This window comes from Oncorhynchus kisutch, linkage group LG19 (assembly GCF_002021735.2).
Source record: "Oncorhynchus kisutch isolate 150728-3 linkage group LG19, Okis_V2, whole genome shotgun sequence".
NCBI classification, from domain to species: domain Eukaryota; kingdom Metazoa; phylum Chordata; class Actinopteri; order Salmoniformes; family Salmonidae; genus Oncorhynchus; species Oncorhynchus kisutch.
The window spans coordinates 51,360,047-51,380,970 of NC_034192.2; the positions used below are offsets into that span (position 1 = coordinate 51,360,047).

The following is a 20,924-nucleotide window of genomic DNA, read 5'->3' on the forward strand; positions in this document are numbered from 1 at the left end:
ATCAATTATACAGCTCTTTATCTAGAGATATTGCCTTATGTAACGCAGATGAGAAAATAACGATGTGGAAAATGTTTAGCATAGCTAGTTCGCAATTTAGCAGGAATAAACATCGCGTCCACATCTTGGACACAATGAGCACATGTCAAGGTACCACTTGCACCTGTAGCTATTAAATACTATGAAAGGCTGGTCATGGCTCACATCAACACCATCATCCCAGACACCCTGGACCCACTCCAATTCACATACTGCCCGAACAGAGCCAATGATTACACAATCTCTATTGCACTCCACACTGCCCTTTCCTACCTGGACAAGAGGAACACCTATTTGAGAATGCTGTTCATTGACTACAGCTGAGCGTTCAACACCATAGTGCCCTCCAAGCTCATCACTAAGCTCAGGTACCTGGGACTGAACACCTCACTCTGCAAGTGGATCCTGGATTTCCTGACAGGCTGCCCCAGGTGGTAAGGGTAGGCAACAACACATCCACCACACTGATCCTCAACACAGGGGCCCCTCAGGATGTGCATGCTTAGTCCCCTTCTGTACTCCCTGTTCACCTGCACATGACTCCAACACCATCATTACGTTTGCGGACGACATTACGGTGGTAGAAGTTCTACAACTGCACCATTGAGAGCATCTTGACTGGCTGCACCACCTCTTGGTATGGCAACTGCTTGGCATCCGACTGCAAGACGCTATAGAGGGTAGTGCATACGGTCCAGTAGTCACCGGGGACGAGTTCCCTGCCATCAAGGACTTCTTTACCAGGCAGTGTCAGAGGAAGGCCCTAAAAAAGTCCAGCCATGCAAGTCAAAGACTGTTCTCTCTGCTACCGCTCGGCAAGCGGTACCGATGCACCAAGTCTGGAACCAACAGAACCCTTAACAGCTTCTACCCCCAAGCCATAAGGCTGCTAAATAGTTAACCAAATAGCTACCTAGACAATCTGCATTGACCCCCTTTTGCACAAACTCTGACTCATCATATACACTGCTGCTACTGCTTATTATCTATCATGTTGCCTAGTAATTTTACTCCAACCTATATCTACACATCTACCTCAGACACATCGACTCGGTACTGGTACTCTGTGTATATAGTCAAGTTATCATTACTCATTGTGTAATTATTCCTTGTGTTATTATTTTTCTATTTTTGTTGGGAATGGCTCGTAAGTAAGCATGTCACTGTTAGTCTACACCTGTTGTTTACGAAGCATGTGACAAATACAATTTGATTGTCTCTCAAATAGATCGTAACAGTCGTTGGTTAGCTAGCTAGTGATTTTTTGTTGTTGTTGCCATATTAGCATTGACATGAAATCAGTCAAAACACCTCAAAACAAGACATGGTATTAAGAACAAGATAAAACTAGCAGAAAAGAGCCACCTACGAGTCCCTACATGGCAGCCTCTTGTCATTGTTGCTAGCTATCTGACCGTTCAGTCATAACGAAGCACGGATTCCGGCCCCATCGATGCGTGCACCTTATTTTCGTGATGTCAGCCAACCCGTCTGTTCTTGTCAATGCGACGTGAACAGTATCTATGCTTCAGCACCTTTGACAGCGCCAACTTTCCGCATCAACAACACGTCCTCAAAACGGCACAAATAGGCCTACTTCAGCGCAATGGACAGCACCAATGTCGCATATCGCCATCACCAGCACCTTGAAAAGTGCCTGACTCCTCTTCTAGCGAACTTCAGGTTTCACCAGCAGGTAGGCCTATTGGTGCCACTACCAGTACTTCTAAACGTAAGTTATTTGGACCATTATGAATTTTAAAAATTCTGTGGAACTTTTAGTCAGACACTCTGTAAAGACACAAGAGCATGAGGAATGCCTGTTTATTGCAATTAGTCATTTTCAGACGACAAAAGGCTTTTCCAACATTAAAACAACAACGTACAAAACAGCACACGTTTTGCCATCAACTAAAATTTAATAAGGTAGTGAAAGTACATAAACAAAGTAATGAAGTACAGTAAGATACAAGTTATGATGATGTCAAATGTAGGATGAGCAGATTTTTCAAAGCCAAATTAAGCACCATCGTCATGTAGTCAGGAAAGGCCATAAATCAGTAAGAACTACTCTAGAATGTATGGGGAAAAAGTTAAACATGGTACATCACAGTTTTCAGACCTTTATACCAACTAAAAAATATCAATATTGGTGTAACACTACTTTATCATGCAATTTACTTTAGTAAACCTTCTGAAACACAGACAAAATATACTTCAATAAGTAGAAGAACTTGATACATCTCTGTCCAGCAATGTCACAAAGCCTGGAAAGTAATTTATACTCTGAATGTGAGATCCCTATCAAAAATAATATGCAGATTTTTTATTTTCTTAATATATCTAAAGTGCAAGTATTTATCCATCTTATTCAATGCTTTCTGTAAGTATAAAATACAAAATAAAAAAAACAGCAATATGCTTTTCCTGTTTATATGTTATATTTTTCTGAAACAAGGATCATCATATACACACACACACACCACAGATAAAATATTTTGAAAGGTGCAACATATCATATAGGGTTGATAAAGGGTAGTTAGACCATACGGTGACATGGGATATGTTCATTGTGCATTGACCCTCTTCCTCCCCATTGACTTTTATAGATCCTTTTCCCAATGTCTCTTCCCTGTAAATAACAGTAGCCTATACAGTCTGCATACATGAAGGACTCTGCATTGGTATGTGCAAAACAGAATGTGTGCTGAGCTAGTAATGGTCAAGGTGACTGTTGGCTTCACAAACAAGATTGTGATTGGCCTTTCCCATTATTGACGTTGTCTGTGAGTGATTGGTCTGAACTTGAAGGACCAGAGAAACGTCATAGCAACAATAGAACACTGAAACTCAATTTAGTGGATCTTTAAACAGCTTCGTAGGATGAATGGAAGTTGAAATTGTAGTGGGAGAGATTCCAGAAGACCACACCTCTAAAGGGACTGGTAGAGGTTGTTACCATGGTCATGCAGCTGTTGTTTAGATCAAAACACACATTCCCACCATTAAGAACTAGTACAAATAAGAAGAACAAAGCACCTCTAATAGTTAATCAATTCTAAAACATCTCTCTCTGATGCAAACAGCACCACCACCAATGTTACACTGGACTGAACTAGCCATGCTGCTGCACAGTTACAATCAACCCACTGCAGGTTTTGATTATGGGACAAAAACACCTGGCGTCCATTTTGTGCCCCATTGATTAACTGCAATGTGAGCAACATGGCGAAATCATCAGCTCTAAACCGTGGCAGTTGGTTCTGACCCAACACTGTGTTGATCCTTTAAAATAGGCAGTGTTCTAGAATCTATTACACAGAACCATGCCACTCTGGAACCAGAACGGACCCAGTAGCACCTTGTGAACTGACAAAAAAATAATCACTTTTGTTTAATTATAATTTATTTTTTATGTGCGTTTTACAGAGCGAGGCATACAAACATAAAACGTGAGCTGAATGAGTTAGAATTATGGCCCCATTAAATCAGATCCGCTTTAGCCGACATCCACATAGCTGATATATTGACGTGTAGGAGGTGGAACCGCGTTAGAGCTGTCAAATCCACAAGTGGCTCCCGGCATCATACCTAAACCGCACATTGCTATTGGCTGCATGAAGTTGCATTAAGAGAAATCCCATGGAGTCATATTTACAAGTTCAAACACTGGAATGTGAGATGTAATCTACAGCTCAATTAAGCTGATAGAAATCCTCATTAAATGTTAAATGATTTTCAATTTGAACGTCATTATTTCTATATAGCCTACACTTTCTCGTTCTGAACTTCTAACGCGAGTGGGACGGGTGTGGCTTCATGACAATGATCTCAAGAGCAGCTGCTCACCGATTTGACAGCTCCAACGCAGTTTCACTTCGGACACCGCCAAAACATCAGCTATGCGGGTGTTTGCTATCGCCAGTTAACACTTGATCTGATTGACTATAGCCTTCGTCTCTCTAGGGCTGGCCAGTAAGAGAGTTGTGAAAATGGTGTATTGAATTTCCAGGCTTAATGTCTCGCATTTAAAGCCTGAATTCATTCAATCAAGCATTTACTGTGTAGAAATAGCATTTGGTCTTTCACAGCGGTACTGGAGGTTTGACTGAATTCTGGCTTGGAAAATGTTCTTTATATGTGTAGAGCACAACATAGAGTCAAATCCACAGTTTACCTGCTATGTAAAAGATCCCTCTGAAATTCTGGGGCAGTGTTAGGCAGTGTCATGGGTTTCTCTCCAAAAGAGGAGAGAAACCCATGAAGCTTTAATGCTAGCCTAGTAAAGGGACATTTAATAGGGGTCCTATATGGGGCCCCACATAGGGACCCATGCATCTCGAGGCCTCTTTCTTACAGTTGTAACTCTGACCGAATCCAAATGGCTGGTGGAATTATAGCAGGCCTACCTACTGCTGCTCAGTCTGTCCTCAACATCACGCCAGCCGGCCTGATGGCAGTACAGTACAGTACAGTGCAGTAGGTTTAGATCTACTAAACTAATCCAAGCCACCCTGTGATGCTCTAAATCCAGCTACTGATGGTTAACCTAGCTGGCTGATTGTTAATCAACGCTTAAAGAAATCCTCTATGGCATTGTTTACTGGTGGACTGAGAGCAAGGAATGCTGGGTAACTGTCAAAATGATTCTGTCACCACCCCAGGAAGAATGGTTGGTCACTTCATCGTCAGGGCAACCCCCTCACCACATCAATTTGTAGACATCGTGTCATTTTCATTGAACTTTTCTCCTTCTGACTTGGAAGAATTTATCCCAGTAAAACTAAAAAGTTTCATGATACTACTCTATTAAATTATAAGACACTCAGAAGGGGCAGGACTGTGCTTCTAACACTGACCTGAAGATGAGGAGATAAGCTTTCTGATTTGTGGGCGGGATAAGCTATGTCACTGTAGCGATTCTGTGGAAAGAGAAACATCAGAAACTTGCCAACACTCACTGAAACACAGTGGGGGTTACTGTATATGAAAGTGATGGGAAATCTCACACTAGTTTGAAACCTTTTCACTTAAATGCAGAGAAAGACTTCACATTTCCATAACAATGCAGAATTCAGACTCATGCTTTTCAAATATCAATCACATATATATTTGTCTTTTTTTTTGTCTATACAACATACAATGCCATGATTGGCACGTACAATATTGCACACTATAAAGTAATGTCCTCACAGTCTGTCATCACCCTGTGTAGGGGGAGACTGCTGCTCTGACAACATGTGGAGAGTAACGTTGAGAAATCAAATAATGCTGTGACAAATTAGACCAGCAAGCCCGGTCTAGTTTGGATTATATTGGAGCTGTAGCACCATAGAAAGATACTGCCTTGGCCTTTTGGCCTACATCCAGAAAAACCTCACAAGGGGCTCTTAGGGCATCCATCCATCATCCGTCTCCATCTCATCCCCACTGACTGACTACTGTATACGTCCAGTTACATTTTACATGGTGCAAGAGGTGGACAGACACAACCCCACATCTCTGATGACTATCCATGCTCACATTAGAAGTGCTGCTGCTGTTGCTGTTCTAGGGGCCATTCTCTGCTCTCCTGCCTGTGGAGGGAGACAGGCTACAGAAAAGGGCCTCTCTGGTTTGGCTTGTTAGTGTTGACCAATAGCCATACAGCAAACAGTATAGAACTTACAAATGAAAACATACAGTGGTCGAGAGAGATATCATTAACATCGACCACAATGTGAAGCACGTAAACGAGTGGAGTGTATAAGGCACCAGGTTGTTCTGACGTCAGAGAGGATGCGCCCTCGCGGCTCAGCATGCATGTAGCCGCGCGCTGATGCGTCTTTTTACGCGTCTCGCGCTGCCATCACCGGTTGAGCATCTGTTTTTTGTGCCCCATCCCACCCTCCCCCGAAAAAGAAAACTTGCCCACAGAAAACGTGGGCATTTTAGGATTTAAATACAGCTGATTCACAAAATCATAATTAGTATATCTAAGTTAGCACATTTTTTATCTAACCATTGTTCCAAATTTGAATGGACATGGTGCAAAAGGGTTGATATTCAATAGTAAAGATGCTTCTATCCCGTTTAGGCCAATATCGACTCTGCTCTCATAAAAGACTCCATAATGTAGGCCTATGACATGATAAAAACGCGTTTCATAACTACATTTTCGATCAAATTAAACACTATAACTTTCCCAAATGCCTTTTTAAAAGAGATTTAGGCCTACGCATATTGGCAGAAGTGTCTATTTTTTTCAGTCTGTGCGTTGCATTCTGCAGTACACGTTAATAGATAGCGCTTTACTTTTTATTTCCTGCGTACCTTATATTAATAAACTACAACTGATTTCAGATATTGGTTTGCTAAAGTAATTTATCATATATATATATATATATATTTTTTTTTTTTTTTGTGCTGATGTCAAATGTTGGTTTACATGGAGATCTTCGTAATTTCCAATTTACGTTTTTTTTCGTTTTGCACTTTGGAAACCTTTCCGAAATAGCTTGGACGTGTGCAAAATCGGGTTGTTTGTTAGAGCAATAAACACTCTGTTCATTGTCATTTAAATCAAGTAGGAAACAGTTCATATTTTACAGTTCAAACAAGTTATTGATAGCAGCGGCTTACTGTTAAAATGGTTGGTAAGTGGGTGACATCCAGCAATGAACGACGAGACAGTAGGCTACTGCCAGTCTGACTGTGAAGGTTGTGTGTGGGGTGGTTCCCTTGGAATTCTCTCTTTATATTTTACAGTAAAAGTCTGATTATAAAGTCTGTTGTTTGTTGTTATTTATTTCTGCTCAAGCCGGTAATCCGTCAATCATCGTCCCCGTCGTCACCATGTTGGCCCTCCGGTAGGAGTTCGGAGGCCCGTTTCTCTCTACTCCGCTCCTGGATCTTTCTCATCTCCTCCGCATATTTACAGAACGTGTTGCCGAATTTGGACCACACTTTGCACGGAACAGTGATGGAGTTCCGGTAGGTAGGCTTCACCTCGCTGACCCGCATGAACACTCCGTACTTGTTAGAACCCACGTCGAAGAAAAAGCGTTTGTTGTCAACAGTCAAGGAAGTGCCCTCGGGTAGTTCTGCTGGTTCCTCGTCTACACCGTAATCATCGATGAGTTTGGCCAAAGCGTCACGGAACTCGATAAGTCCCTGCGCTGGAAGCGCGATGGTCTGGCCTTGTGCACTTCCCAATCCGGGCCCCCGATTAACGGTCTGACGGATCCTTAGGAACCGCCCCCTCTGGTTCTCTTTCAGATCCATGTAATATTTGCGATTCTCTCGCACTAGAAATTCGCTCTTGAGGGCACGCCGGGGCTCATCCTGCACTATATCCGGGTTGCTCGGGCCCAGCTGGGCGTAATGTTCGATGAAGTCCCCGAGATAGTCACGGAACTCCACTGCCACTGACATAGAGAGAGTGAGGCGGCTCTTATTTCCCCCAGCTCCGACCTCGGCTATCTTTAGGAAGCGGCCTTTTGCATTCTGCTTCACGTCTAGGTAGAAGCGCTTATTCTGGATGTCGACTCGCTTTGACGCGAGCTCCTCCGTGTCGTGTTGCAGTCTTGCCGCGGCGCCCATCGCGCCCGGAGGCAGGGAGCCGGGGCCTGTGGCCAGCCCTCCGTGGTCACTGCCACTGTCTCTGTCCGCCATGATGCTGCCTCCTGCTTACCTTCCACCGTCTCCCTCAGCCTGCTGCAACCTCGACTGCCTGTCAACCACACCGACGATATCGCGAGAGCGCTACGCTTTAGAAAGGAAACGAAAGCAGGCTACTGTAGTTCATATTACATGCTGTTCTGAGAGGGGTGTATTCAAGAGATACACGTTTGCGTCTAAGCTGTGTAGCAGCTGCACATAATTCAGTAACGTTGCAACTAAATTGAAGCTCTTCACAATGTGTTATGCATCATTATAATGTCCCGCATTTGTATCTCCTATTAGTAATATGAAATCATAATCTTGCACAGAATTGCCTATACTATACTTCCACTGGTCATCATCTGTCATGAGAGAAACGGGTGTTTTGCCTGCATCTGTAGCATCTAGCACATTCCTCGAATGAAACACTAGCCCACCCATGTGTCAAACCGAGCAGAGACAGATCATACAAACCTGTATTTTATTGATATACGTCGTCTCTTGTTAATCACTCTTACATTTAAACATAATACAGCAAGGTGGATAAAATGACATATAAAAGTCGAATGAACTGATAAAGGTTTATTTGTCTTTCCATGAGAGAATAGACTCATATGTTTGAAAGTGTTGAAGGAGTGATTTGATTGAGAATAAAAATGGAGCTTCAAAAAGAAAAAATATTTGTATGAATAACTAAAATAATATTTAGTCTATTATGTGAACTGTAAGATGATGAGGTAGAATGAGTCACATATCATTAGTGTGATCAGAAATCACCTTATTAATCAGTTATCTTCCAGTGACTGATAACGACATCATTCTGACGCTGTTTCAGCGCAAATTCTCTGACCTCCAAGCAAGGACGGTTAGCTCGCGCTCTGAACGGGCGAGCGGGGGAATCTTGAATTAATTAAGTGATTGATTGATTGGGGAGGAGAATGAGGGAGGGATGGCACGGTAGAGGGAGGAGAATAACTTGTGAGCCACCACTGTGAAGCTGTGTATGAGCAAGCTTTCGTCACACTGTTAAGGGTTTGAGAAGAGAACAACATATTTTAATAAAGGCATCCACCTATCCTGTACAAAGATAAGGAGTATCATTTTTGGCACATGTGGCTTCCGTATTACTTCGATGCTGGTTGGCCTAATCGATATTCTCACATGTGGCCACACGCTGAGCCACTCGGCCACCACCACACACATTATTCATTTTCTCTCGGTGCAGAAATCTCCAGCCCTGCATGAACATGCCCGCAGGACCCAGTGCCTTTCTAATAGGTGAATCCGTTGTTGGGCATCGTTCCGTGAGGGTTGCCTGTTTGGCGCTAGCTGCATCGTAACCAGTGGTTTGGTCAGATTAGACAGAAAGAGAGGTATCCAATTTACAGGTTGTCGTGCTATAGGCTACTACTGGAACCATTGAGACATTTTCGCAGCGTTAGTCATCGCACTAGCCGCAGTGTAGCCTTGTCTCTCTGAATAGCCAGCCCTCTAGTTCAGTACGCACTCTTCTAAGTGTTGGGTTTGGTTGATCCCATCATTTTAAACTGAACCGCAACCGAACCATATGCTGCTGCTATAATGGTCGTCCATGGTTCTGACTTCGGGCGGTTTCTCTGACCTGTTGTCAGTGGTCTGAGGGGTGTTGGGCCAGTGTGTTGGGCGCGCGGCTCCGGTCATTAGTGTTTGCGCAGGAAGTGGCAGCCGACGCCAGTGGCCGAGCAGGTGATGTTTGCTCACGTAAGCCGTTCGCGTTTGAGGGGTGCAAGGGACGCGGCTGGAGGGATTGCGCTGTTGCATCGTCTAACTGGATAACCAGATAACCGCTGTATTCTGTAGTCTCCGTTTTACCGAAAAGGAATCCGATTTTTCTACACTTCTGAAGGTGGATCAAGAAGCCCGACCTTGTGTGTGTCTGTCTGTGTATTTATGCTCTTTTTTTCCTGTGCGCGGAATCTAACAATAATTTTCCGTTATAGAAAGGCAATGCGCCCACCCATGCGATGACATTTGTTGGAGAGAGAAGACTGACTATAGAGGCTTCATGCAGAACCTCTGGTTTCGAGTAGAGGATCATTTACTAGTCTTGGTTTGCGTTTCAGGAGAAAAAAATAGTGTTGAAGGAGAATGCAGCAACCACATTTTTAACCATGCAGAACCGGGCCGTTTCCGGTTCTTAGGCTCGTGTGTCCCCATCTGAAAGTTTATGGGGAAAGCGGCAGACACAGATGGCATGGACACTTATACAAGGTCTGCCGCTCTGCCCTGCTATCGGAGCCTATTCGCAGTCTCCCACTTCAACCCCGCTCCGTCATCCGCGCCCCTTAGCCGCCCCAGCACTGCAGCAACCGAGCCACGGCCGACGGCATGAGGCTTGATCCGGTGCATTTCTCCATGCTGGTCATCGGGGTATCCTTTGCCTGTTACGCCCCGAGTCTCAATTCCCTCCAGGACCAGGCGTATCGATCTGCCGTGGTCATCGAGGGCGAGGTGCGCTCCTCACCGGAAAACGTCTCTCGGGAGCCTTACAGTGTAAATGTCAAAGTGCTGGACGTGTGGCCCGTGAACAGTGGCGGGCTCGAGCGGGAGCAGCTCGTGACTGTCGGAGACTTCAGTTCCGAGGCCCCGTGCACCACTGTGGAGGAGAATCACAGATATATATTTTTCATGGACCCAACAGGCGAGCCTTTAGTATTCAAGGCATCGTTTGCTCCGCTGGACGCCAGCGGAACGGACCTGAAGAAGGATGTGGAGAGCGTGTTGTGTGAGGACTGCGGTAAGTTTAGCTTTTATTGGACGCTTTAGGGCCGCACGCTAATGCCCCGGTGATATAAGGAGTCTCCGGCCTCCTTGTGAGTGCTTATAGGTGATGATTGACACGGTTCAACTCTCCATGCCTGGTGACACAAACAAGACGGTGCATTTTTTTCGAGGACATAAGACCATGCATGGATGTGTGAGACAGATGTCCTAGCGGCTGTAGTACATTAGGATATAGGTAAAAGTGATGTAGAATAGGCTATACTTGGTGACGAGTGAGACGATTATCATGTATAAAGCACTTTGATCTGATATGGACAATCCATCAATATGAAAATGATATACCGTCCATAGTGTGCATGTTGGTAAGATATTGGCCTGCTTGGCTATGTGGAGTCAAAAGATGGAGCATAGATGCTGTACAAAAGCCTCAGAGTGTGTGTGTGTGTGTGTGTGTGTGTGTGTGTGTGTGTGTGTGTGTGTGTGTGTGTGTGTGTGTGTGTGTGTGTGTGTGTGTGTGTGTGTGTGTGTGTGAAATATTCCATGTCTGAGAATGGGGTGGCGAGATATTAGAGAGAGAGAAAGAGAGAGTGAGAGAAAGCGAGAGAGAGAATATGGAGTGAGTCTGACAGAATATGACACAGTTTAATTTCAAATAGCCATCAGTATTAATTCAGATGTCAGTTAGCTCTCAAACAGCATGGAGACTGACACCATGTGACAGGAATTAGGGAGACCAACCAGCTAGTCCTAACCGGTCGGTGCTGTTAGATCAGGTGGTGGATATTTGGTCCCTTAGGGCCCTTCACTAAAGATCAGGGGCATCACAATGTTTCAGCACCGTGGACAGTTCATATTCTCTGACCTCTGAATAGCATCCATCCATTCTCAGTCTGTTTTATTTGTTGTCATGCATGATAAGAGTAAGACAGTGGCCTAGATCTTCCTGACAACATTTCAGCACCATGGACAGTGTATAGTGTGCCTGACCTCTGAGTAGAATCCACGATGAGAAAATAAACAATCTTTCCTCAACTCGTTCTCAATGCCCCCATGACCACTAATCTGAAAGGCCTTGATGGGTGAAAGTGATGCAGGTGAAACGTATCCACCACTTTCACCTATCAGTGCTCATAATAGAGAGAAGACAACATGATGCTTGGAGTGTTTGTCTCTGTCAGCTGTGTGTTTCTGTATGGTTGCACCATTCCCTGTCTGCAGCTGAAGTGCTATACTTGTTATTTGGTTTAGTGTCAACTCTGCTTGCTGAGAGAGGGATGACAGTATTGTAGGTAATCTGCTACTCAGATGCTGCCATCAAAGACCACAATTCCATGACTCAACAGTGACACAGACAGACTCGACTCACCACTGGAACCTCATCTATGCAAAGTCCCAGATGTACTGAGAGACAGGCTCCAGTGCTCTGACTATCTACACAAGTCTCTCTCTCTCTGTCCCTATAGAGCAGCATTATATCTCAGCTACGGCCTCACACACACCACAGAACTGCTGCTCTGCTGCAAATGCCTCAGCATGCTGTCTTTAGCAGAGAGTTCTGGGGCTTGTATAAATTATGCACACTGACTGAGGTTTGAGTGTGTGTCCTTCTGTAAGCAGGATGTATATGTAACACGTAGGAACGCGGGATATGAACCTGGGTCTCCCACAGGAGCAACCAACTTCTTAGACCGTTAGACCAAGAGGATATTCCCTCTTGGGTCCGAGGGCAGACACTGGTTTTGAAAATTGCAGGAGGGGCTACCTAGTCACGTGACCATGACCAACTCACGTCTGCAACATACAGATCAGTGTTACTGTCATTTGTGGTCTAGAAACATCAAACTGTTCTGCTGTGCCTTGATTACAGTTACTGTGCGTGTGCACGTGCTTGAGCACATGTGTGTGTGTGTGTGTGTGTCTAGATGCCTAGAGGTTATCTGAGGTCTGTGTTGAGGTTCTGCATGTATGTGGTATAATCACTTCTATGACCTGGCTATTAGAGTCCTATCAGGATTGGTGTGAACATGGTTCTCCCATCAGCCACCTGCTACCGCTACAGATGTGTGTTGTATCAGACACATTCAGGTAAGCTGTACAAGCACTGCTCCTGCTTTGAGCTTTGAGTGTGTGTGTGTGTGTGTTTGTGTGTTTGTGTGTGTGTGTGTGTGTGTGTGTGTGTGTGTGTGTGTGTGTGTGTGTGTGTGTGTGTGTGTGTGTGGACGTCATTCCAGACCTCCCAGTGCGTTTGTGAATAATGTAACAGCACTCATCCTTTCCTGTCCCTTAGTGCAAACTGAACCAAGTCACAAGGCTTTTTAGAAGGACCATGAGAAGAGCAGATGATTGTATTTGTAAAGGCAAGGTACCTTCGTGTCCCCCTCCTCAGCCAGGCATCAATCCATCCCATGCTCAAGGATGGTTGCCACACCCCTTTCTGACTCTGTTTCTCTGTGTTTCTCTGTCTCTCGCTCTCTCTCTCTCCGAGGAAGTATGGGAGATTATCTTTCTCTGTTTCTCTATCTCTCTTTCTCCCTCTCTCTTTTGGAATCTCTACCTCTTCACAGAAGATGTATGGAATCAATGCCTCAATCCTCTAATCAGTAGAATACTGTCTGTTATGCAGGTTTAGAGGATTTACAACCCCGCAGTGAGAAGTGTGTCTCTGAAATGAGAGGATAGAGAAATATGAAAGAGAGGGGGAGAGGTGATAGAGGGGGATGGAGGGAGTAATGAGTGAGAGGTGACAGAGAAAGTGAGGTGTGGAGGTTAGAGAGATAGTGTAAGAGAGAGAGAGAGGTAGATAGATGGAAGGAGGAGAGGTGGTCGGGGAGGGAGAGGTGGTAGCATGGCTTGCACACGACTCAGAACCCTGTCAGGAGGGGGGAAAGACGGAGCGAGAGGGGGAGAAGGGAGAGGAGGGAGAGAATAGCTTTTCCCCACCGCTCTGCCTGCAAGCGCTTCATCAACTATTAATCACTAACTATGCTCATCCTCTCTCGCTTTTCCTCTCTCTCTTTCGCTCTCTCCCTCTCTCGTCTTCCATATCCCCCTGTTTCTACCTATCCTCCCCTCTCTCTTTCACACACATCCTCTATTCCTTCCTCTCTCTCACACACATACTATCAATCTCTTTCTCTCTCTATTTCTGTCTCCCCCTCTCTCACCTCTCCCTACCTTCCCAATATCTGACCAAATCTGTCTCCTTCTCTCTTCCTCCACTTTCCGTTCCCTCACTCCCACACTCCCTGTTCTCCTTTCTCACACAACAGGCTTTCCATATTAGGAGTGAGTGAATCTTGTACAGTAGCTTATCCTCTGGACTGTAACCAGGGTTTGAGTTGTAGTGAGGTCCAGAAGATCATTTACTGCGATTCTATGCAAGAACAAAACAGCAAAATCAAGCAAGAATTACCCCAGCCATTATCAACTTGTCTGCTGTAGATTCATTCACCTCAGTCCATCTACAGACACATATCCAATTAGCTCTACAATGTTATACCCCTGAAAGGAGGGAAATATGAGAAATGATTCACACTGACATGTAGCATCAGCGACGTAACCAAAACGTGTGACATTTTTAGAACTATATTGTTTGTATGTTGATAAGATTTTAATGTAGACCTATAGGGAAGATAGACCATGTGGAGATGTTCATATTGAAACATACAGTGGTTGTATTTTAATGTAGACCTATAGGAAAGATAGACCATGTGGAGATGTTCATATTGAAACATACAGTGGTTGTATTTTAATGTAGACCTATAGGGAAGATAGACCATGTGGAGATGTTCATATTGAAACATACAGTGGTTGTATTTTAATGTAGACCTATAGGGAAGATAGACCATGTGGAGATGTTCATATTGAAACATACAGTGGTTGTATTTTAATGTAGACCTATAGGGAAGATAGACCATGTGGAGATGTTCATATTGAAACATACAGTGGTTGTATTTTAATGTAGACCTATAGGGAAGATAGACCATGTGGAGATGTTCATATTGAAACATACAGTGGTTGTATTTTAATGTAGACCTATAGGGAAGATAGACCATGTGGAGATGTTCATATTGAAACATACAGTGGTTGTATTTTAATGTAGACCTATAGGGAAGATAGACCATGTGGAGATGTTCATATTGAAACATATCTTCTTTAAGTTCCTAACTTGTCTGTTAAGAATAGTCAACATTTTCTAAGTTTGGGAACAACTGTACTAACCTCTCTCTCTGCTTGTTTCCTCTCTCTCTATGTGTCCTCCTCTTCCTCTGCTTCCTCTTTCATGCACTACAGCAAGCCTCAGCCTCACCACTGAGCACCACATCACTAGCCTACTCAGTAGCCTACTCTCTGTAAAGCACAGTTATTGTGAGAACTTCGAAGCATATTTTTTGCTCCTGCTGAGGTAGGCTCCATTTAACGTTAGCATCTTACTTCATCCTTCTGGCTAAGTAATTCTAACCAGAGACCTTCAACGTTACTGAAATATACGTTTCTGCCGGCATCGAGACACCTGACTGACTGACATAGCCTATCTATAAGCGACTATTTACCAGTTGTGCACTCATTCTCCAAAAGTCATTTTTTGTTTGTTTGGGGGTTGTCTGTAGACATGGAGTCGCGTGTCAGTTTCAAAGTGGAACTGACAGCATTTCAGCAACATGAAATCACATAAAATACACCCCCAGGAAAAATCTGACATTTAAAAAAAAAGATCTGATAGATACTATCATTTTCACGTTTTCATAAATTCGTAGAATGTTTGGGATTTACGTATAGTAAGGAATTTGACAAAATTCTATAGCAATGTAGAGTGGGAAAGTGGTCATGCATTTGTACAGTTAATAGAGACTGCAGTAAATAAAACCGAATAAAAACATACATTACCAGTCAAACGTTTGGACACACCTACTCATTCCAGGGTTTTTCTTTATTTTTACTATTTTCTACATTGTAGAATAATAGTGAAGACATCAAAACTCTGAAATAACACATTCTTTTTCCATTTGTTTTGTCTGTATTGTACACACCTGGTTCCCATTACGTTTAAATGATTTCCCTATTTAACCCGCTGGAGCCATCATGGTTTTGTGCGTGTTTATTGTTGTCAGTTGTCTCGTTTATGTGATTCTGGATTTTTGTTCTCCTTGTTGGAAGATTCTTTTTGAGTAAAGTTACTATTATTACACATCTCTGAGTCCTGCGCATGACTCCGCCTTACGCACATCACCTAGACTCTGACAGAAACACGCACCTTCAATGGAGTCAGCAGGTGCATACAACCCTCCTCTACCAATGGAGGAGCGCGTCCAGCAGCACGCGACTAAGTAGCAAAGTCTCGGCACAACCATGGATCGCATGCTGCAAACCATGTAGCGATGGGAGAGAGGGGGTTTTCCAGCAACCCCATCATCATCACCTCAGCTCCCACAACAACCCACACCGCTGTCCGGGTGCCAGGGGTTCCTACTCCAGCTGGGGCTCTACCTGGCAACCGTTCACCCTGCTCCTTCGGGACGCGAGAGGGTAAACGCCCTCATCTCCTGTCTGACTGGTAGAGCACTCGAATGGGCCAACGCAGTCCGGGGAAGGGAAGGACCGACGTTGGACAATTATGAGGATTTTACCCACCGCGGTTTACGATCATCCACCTGAAGGGAGAGCGGGGGAACGCTTGTATCATCTCAGACAGGGGATGAGGAGCGCACAAGAATTCGCTCTGGACTTTTGAACTCTGGCCGCCAGCGCGGGATGGAATGAGCAGGCCCTGATCAACCACTACAGGTGTGGTCTACGCGAGGACGTTCGTAGAGAGCTAGCCTGCAGGGACACCACCCTTACCTTTGACCAGCTGGTGGACTTATCCAACAGGCTGGATAACCTGTTGGCCTCCTACGGACGTCCGGATCGGGGTCCGTCAGTTCCATCCCCCAGCACCTCAGATCCGACGCCGATGGAGCTAGGAGGTGCTGCTATGAGGGGGACCGGAGGGGAGGGGGGGGGGCATTCCCTGCACCAGCTGTGGCTGCAGAGGGCACACTGCTGGTCGGTGCTGGGGAGGTTTTCCAGGGAGTCGAGGCAGCAGGCAGGGCACTGGTGGATCATCCCAGGTGAGTAGGCACCCAACTCACCCAGAGCTTCCTGTTTCGCACCTGTGTGTATGTATAGAATTTCCTGAGTTTTCCCAGCATTCCCAGCATAAGGCGCTAGTAGATTCAGGTGCAGCTGGGAACTTTATTGATTGTTCATTTGCAATTAGATTAGGGATCCCTATTGTTCCTGTTGATGTGCCCTTCCCTGTACATGCCTTAGATAGTCGTCCTTTAGGGTCGGGACTGATCAGGGAGGTAACATCTCCACTATGTATGATAATGCAGGGGGATCATAAGGAGAGAATTAGTCTCTTTCTGATCGATTCACCTGCGTTTCCTGTGGTGTTGGGGCGTCCCTGGTTGGCCGATCATGACCCCACTATTTAGTGGAAACAGGGTGCTCTCAAGGGATGATCACGTCAGTGCTCAGGGAGGTGTGTAGGTGTTTCCATATGTGCAACTACAGTGGAGAGTCAAAACCAGGTCTCCACCATGCACATCCCCCCTGAATATGCCGATTTGGCTCTCGCCTTCTGTGAAAAGAAGGCGACTCAAATACCACCCCATCAGCGGGGGGATTGTGCGATAAATCTCATGGTAGACGCAGCACTTCCCAGAAGTCACGTGTATCCTTTGTCACAGGAGGAGACGGCGGCTATGGATACATATGTCTCCAAATCTCTGGGACAAGGATACATTCGGCCTTTCACTTCACCTGCCTCCTCAAGTTTTTTTTTTGTGAAGAAGAAGGATTGAGGTTTATGCCCATGTTTTGACTATCAAGGTATAAATCAGATCACAGTGAAGTACAGTTACCTGCTGCCTCTCATAGCCAGTATGACAGAGTCATTGCACAGGGCACGCTTCTACACAAAATTGGATCTCAGGATCGCTTACAACCTGGTGCGTATCCAGGAGGGGGATGAGTGGAAGATGGCATTTAGTACCACCTCTGGCCACTATGAGTAGCTTGTCATGCCGTACGGGTTTATGAATGCTCCATCAGTCTTTCAATCCTTTGTAGACAAGATTTTCAGGGACCTGCACGGGCAGGGTGGAGTGGTGTATATAGATGACATTCTAATATACTCCGCTACACGCCCTGAGCATGTGTACCTGGTGCGCAAGGTGCTTGGTTGACTGTTGGAGCATGACCTGTACATCAAGGCTGAGAAATGTCTGTTCTTCCAACAGTCCATCTCCTTCCTAGGGTACCGCCTGTCCGCGACAGGGGTGGAGATGGAGAATGACTGCATTTCAGCCGTGCGTAATTGGCCGACTCCAACCATGGTAAAGGAGGTGCAGCAGTTTTTATGGTTTGCCAACTACTACCGGAGGTTTATCCGGGGCTTTGGTCAGGTAGCGGCTCCCATTACCTCTTTGCTAAAGGGGGGACCGGTGCGACTGCAGTGGTCAGCTGGGGCGGACAGGGCTTTTGGTCACCTGAAGACTCTGTTTATCTCGGCTCCCGTGCTGGCTCATCCCGATCCCTCTTTGGCATTTATAGTAGAGGTGGATGGGTCCGAGGCTGGGATAGGAGCTGTGCTGTCTCAGCGCTCGGGTACGCCACCAAAGCTCCGCCCCTGTGCTTTTTTTTTAGAAGAAGCCCAGCCCGGGGGAGCGAAACTATGATGTGGGTGATCGGGAGCTGTTGGCTGTTATCAAGGCTCTGAAGGCATGGAGGCATTGGCTTGAGGGGGCTACACACCCTTTCCTCATTTGGACTGACCACCGCAATCTGGAGTACATCTGGGCGGCGAGGAGACTGAACCCTCGTCAGGCAAGGTGGGCCATGTTTTTCACCCGTTTTGTTTTCACCCTTTCCTACAAACCAGGTTCCCAGAACGCTAAGGCAGACGCACTGTCCCGGATGTATGACACAGAGGAGCGGTCCACGGATCCCACTTCCATACTTCCGGCTTCTTGCCTGGTGGCACCGGTGGTATGGGAGGTGGACACGGACATCGAGCGGGCGGGCGTTACGTACAGAGCCCACTCCCAACCAGTGTTCAGTTGGGCGTCTGCACGTTCCGCCTGATGTCCGCGATCGTTTGATCTGTTGGGCTCACACGTCACCCTCCTCTGGTCATCCTGGCATCGGTCGGACAGTGCGCTGTCTTAGTGGGAAGTACTGGTGGCCCACTTTAGCTAAGGACGTGAGGTTTTGTGTTTCCTCCTGCTCGGTGTGCGCTCAGTGCAAGGCACCTAGAGGGAAATTACAACCCCTACCAGTTCCACAATGGCCGTGGTCACACCTATCGGTGGATTTCGTGACGGATCTTCCTCCGTCACATGGAAACACCACGATCCTGGTTGTTGTGGATCGGTTGTCTAAGTCCTGCCGCCTCCTTCCTTTGCCCGGTCTCCCTACGGTTCTACAGACTGCGGAGGCCCTGTTCACCCACGTCATCCGGCACTCCGGCGTGCCTGAGGATATAGTTTCTGATCGGGGTCCCCAGATCTAGGATCTGGAGGTCGTTTATGGAACGCCTGGGGGTCTCGGTCAGCATCACCTCAGGTTTTCACCCCGAGAGTAACGGGCAGGTGGAGAGAGTTAACTGGGATGTGGGTAGGTTTCTGCGGTCCTATTACCAGGACCGGCCGGGGGAGTGGGCGGCTTTCATCCCCTGAGCAGAGATGGCCCAAAACTCACTCCGCCACTCCTCCACTAACCTAATACCTTTTCTTTTTTTTCTTTTTTTACCCCTTTTTCTCCCCAATTTCGTGGTGTCCAATTGTTTAGTAGCTACTATCTTGTCTCATCACTCGGGAGAGACGAAGGTTGAAAGTCATGCATCCTCCGATACACAACCCAACCAAGCCGCACTGCTTCTTAACACAGCGCGCATCCAACCCGGAAGCCAGCCGCACCAATGTGTCGGAGGAAACACCGTGTACCTGGCAACCTTGGTTAGCGCGCACTGTGCCCGGCCCGCCACAGGAGTCGCTGGTGCACGATGAAACAAGGATATCCCTACCGGTCAAACCCTCCCTAACCCGACCGACGCTAGGCCAATTGTGCGTCGCCCCACAGACCTCCCGGTCGTGGACGGTTACAACAAAGCCTGGGCGCGAACCCAGAGTCTATCACAGCTGGCTCTGCAGTACAGCGCCCTTAATAACCACTGCGCCACCCAGGAGGCTACCTATCTCCTTTTCAATGTGTACTAGGTTATCAGCCGGTCCTGGCACCGGAGACTCTGGGTTCGCGCCCAGGCTCTGTCAGTTGTCTCGTTTATGTGATTCTGGATTTTCGTTCTCCTCGTTGGAAGATTATTTTTGAGTAAAGTTACTATTATTACTCATCTCTGTGTCCTGCGCATGTCTCCGCCTTACCCACATCACCTAGACTCTGACACCTTTGGTTTCCATTGGGCTGTCGATTATTTTCACAATGTCCGTTGGTGCGTGTGAGTACCTGTGCTGTGTGTTTTGGGCTTTCATGCCCTTGTGGATTGCGTAGATGATTACGGGTCTCGTCCCGTGTGTTAATAATCGTGTGCATGTGTTACCTATTCAGTGTACTCCTCGCTCTTTTGTTTGGGTTTCAACCATGTGTTTTTGTTACGTGTTTGTTTGGTCTTCGTCCCCGTGCCTTTACATGGCACACCGTAATTTGGGATGAATAAAAAAAACTATTACACATTACTGCGCCTGTCTCCCAAATCTCTTCATACCAACTTGGCAATATTTGACATTCTTGAAAGTAGCCACCATTTGCCTTGATGACAGATTTGCACAGTCTTGGCATTCTCTCAACCAGCTTCATGAGGTAATACCCTGGAATGCACTTCAATTAACAGGTGTGCCATGTTAAAAGATCATTTGCAGAAATTCTTTCCTTCTTAATGTATTTGAGCCAATCAGTTGTGTTGTGACAAAGTAGGGTGTTTATACAGAAGATAGCCCTATTTGGTAAAAGACCAAGACCATCCATATTATGGCAAGAACAGCTCAAATAAGCAAAGATAAACAACAGTCCATCATTACTTTAAGAAATGAAGGTCAGTGAATCAGGAAAATGTCAAGAACTTTGAAAGTTTCTTCAAGTGCAGTTGCAAAAACCATCAAGCTCTATGATGAAACTTTCTCTCATGAGGACCTCCACAGGAACGGAAGACCCAGAATTACCTCTGCTGCAGAAGATAAGTTTCTTAGAATAACTGCACCTCAGATTGCAGCCCAAATATGTAACAGACACATCTCAACATCAACTGTTCAGAGGTCGAATAGCTGAGATTGCAGCCCAAATATGTAACAGACACATCTCAACATCAACTGTTCAGAGGTCGAATAGCTGAGATTGCAGCCCAAACATGTAACAGACACATCTCAACATCAACTGTTCAGAGGTCGAATAGCTGAGATTGCAGCCCAAACATGTAACAG

General features: G+C 45.8%; 2 protein-coding genes across 3 annotated transcripts in view; one reads left to right on the top strand and one right to left on the bottom strand.

Annotated features, from left to right (window-relative positions):
* Positions 1-1,847: 1,847 nt before the first annotated feature.
* LOC109864989 (transcriptional activator protein Pur-alpha) lies at positions 1,848-7,768 on the bottom strand. Of its 2 annotated transcripts, none has more exons than XM_020453096.2 (2): positions 6,661-7,768; positions 1,848-3,011 (listed from the first exon to the last, which is right to left on the bottom strand). In XM_020453096.2, exon 1 carries the CDS (start codon positions 7,690-7,692, stop codon positions 6,850-6,852), a length of 843 nt encoding a protein of 280 aa, XP_020308685.1. In that variant the 5' UTR covers positions 7,693-7,768; the 3' UTR covers positions 1,848-3,011; positions 6,661-6,849. The 2 variants fall into 2 exon arrangements, with proteins under 2 accessions (XP_020308685.1, XP_031653486.1); XM_031797626.1 differs by having other exon boundaries at positions 4,899-7,768.
* Positions 7,769-8,700: 932 nt separating this feature from the next.
* nrg2b (neuregulin 2b) overlaps positions 8,701-20,924 on the top strand; it is a 58,050-nt gene continuing 45,826 nt past the window's right edge. Inside the window, exon 1 of the mRNA XM_031798665.1 lies at positions 8,701-10,456. Within this exon, the coding sequence (XP_031654525.1) occupies positions 10,048-10,456 (409 nt within the window). The 5' untranslated portion in view covers positions 8,701-10,047. The remainder of the gene's footprint in view (positions 10,457-20,924) is intronic.

Coding starts and splice junctions, on each gene's coding strand:
- LOC109864989 (XM_020453096.2), bottom strand. CDS start 7,692: ATGGCGGACAGAGACAGTGGCAGTGACCACGGAGGGCTGGCCACAGGC.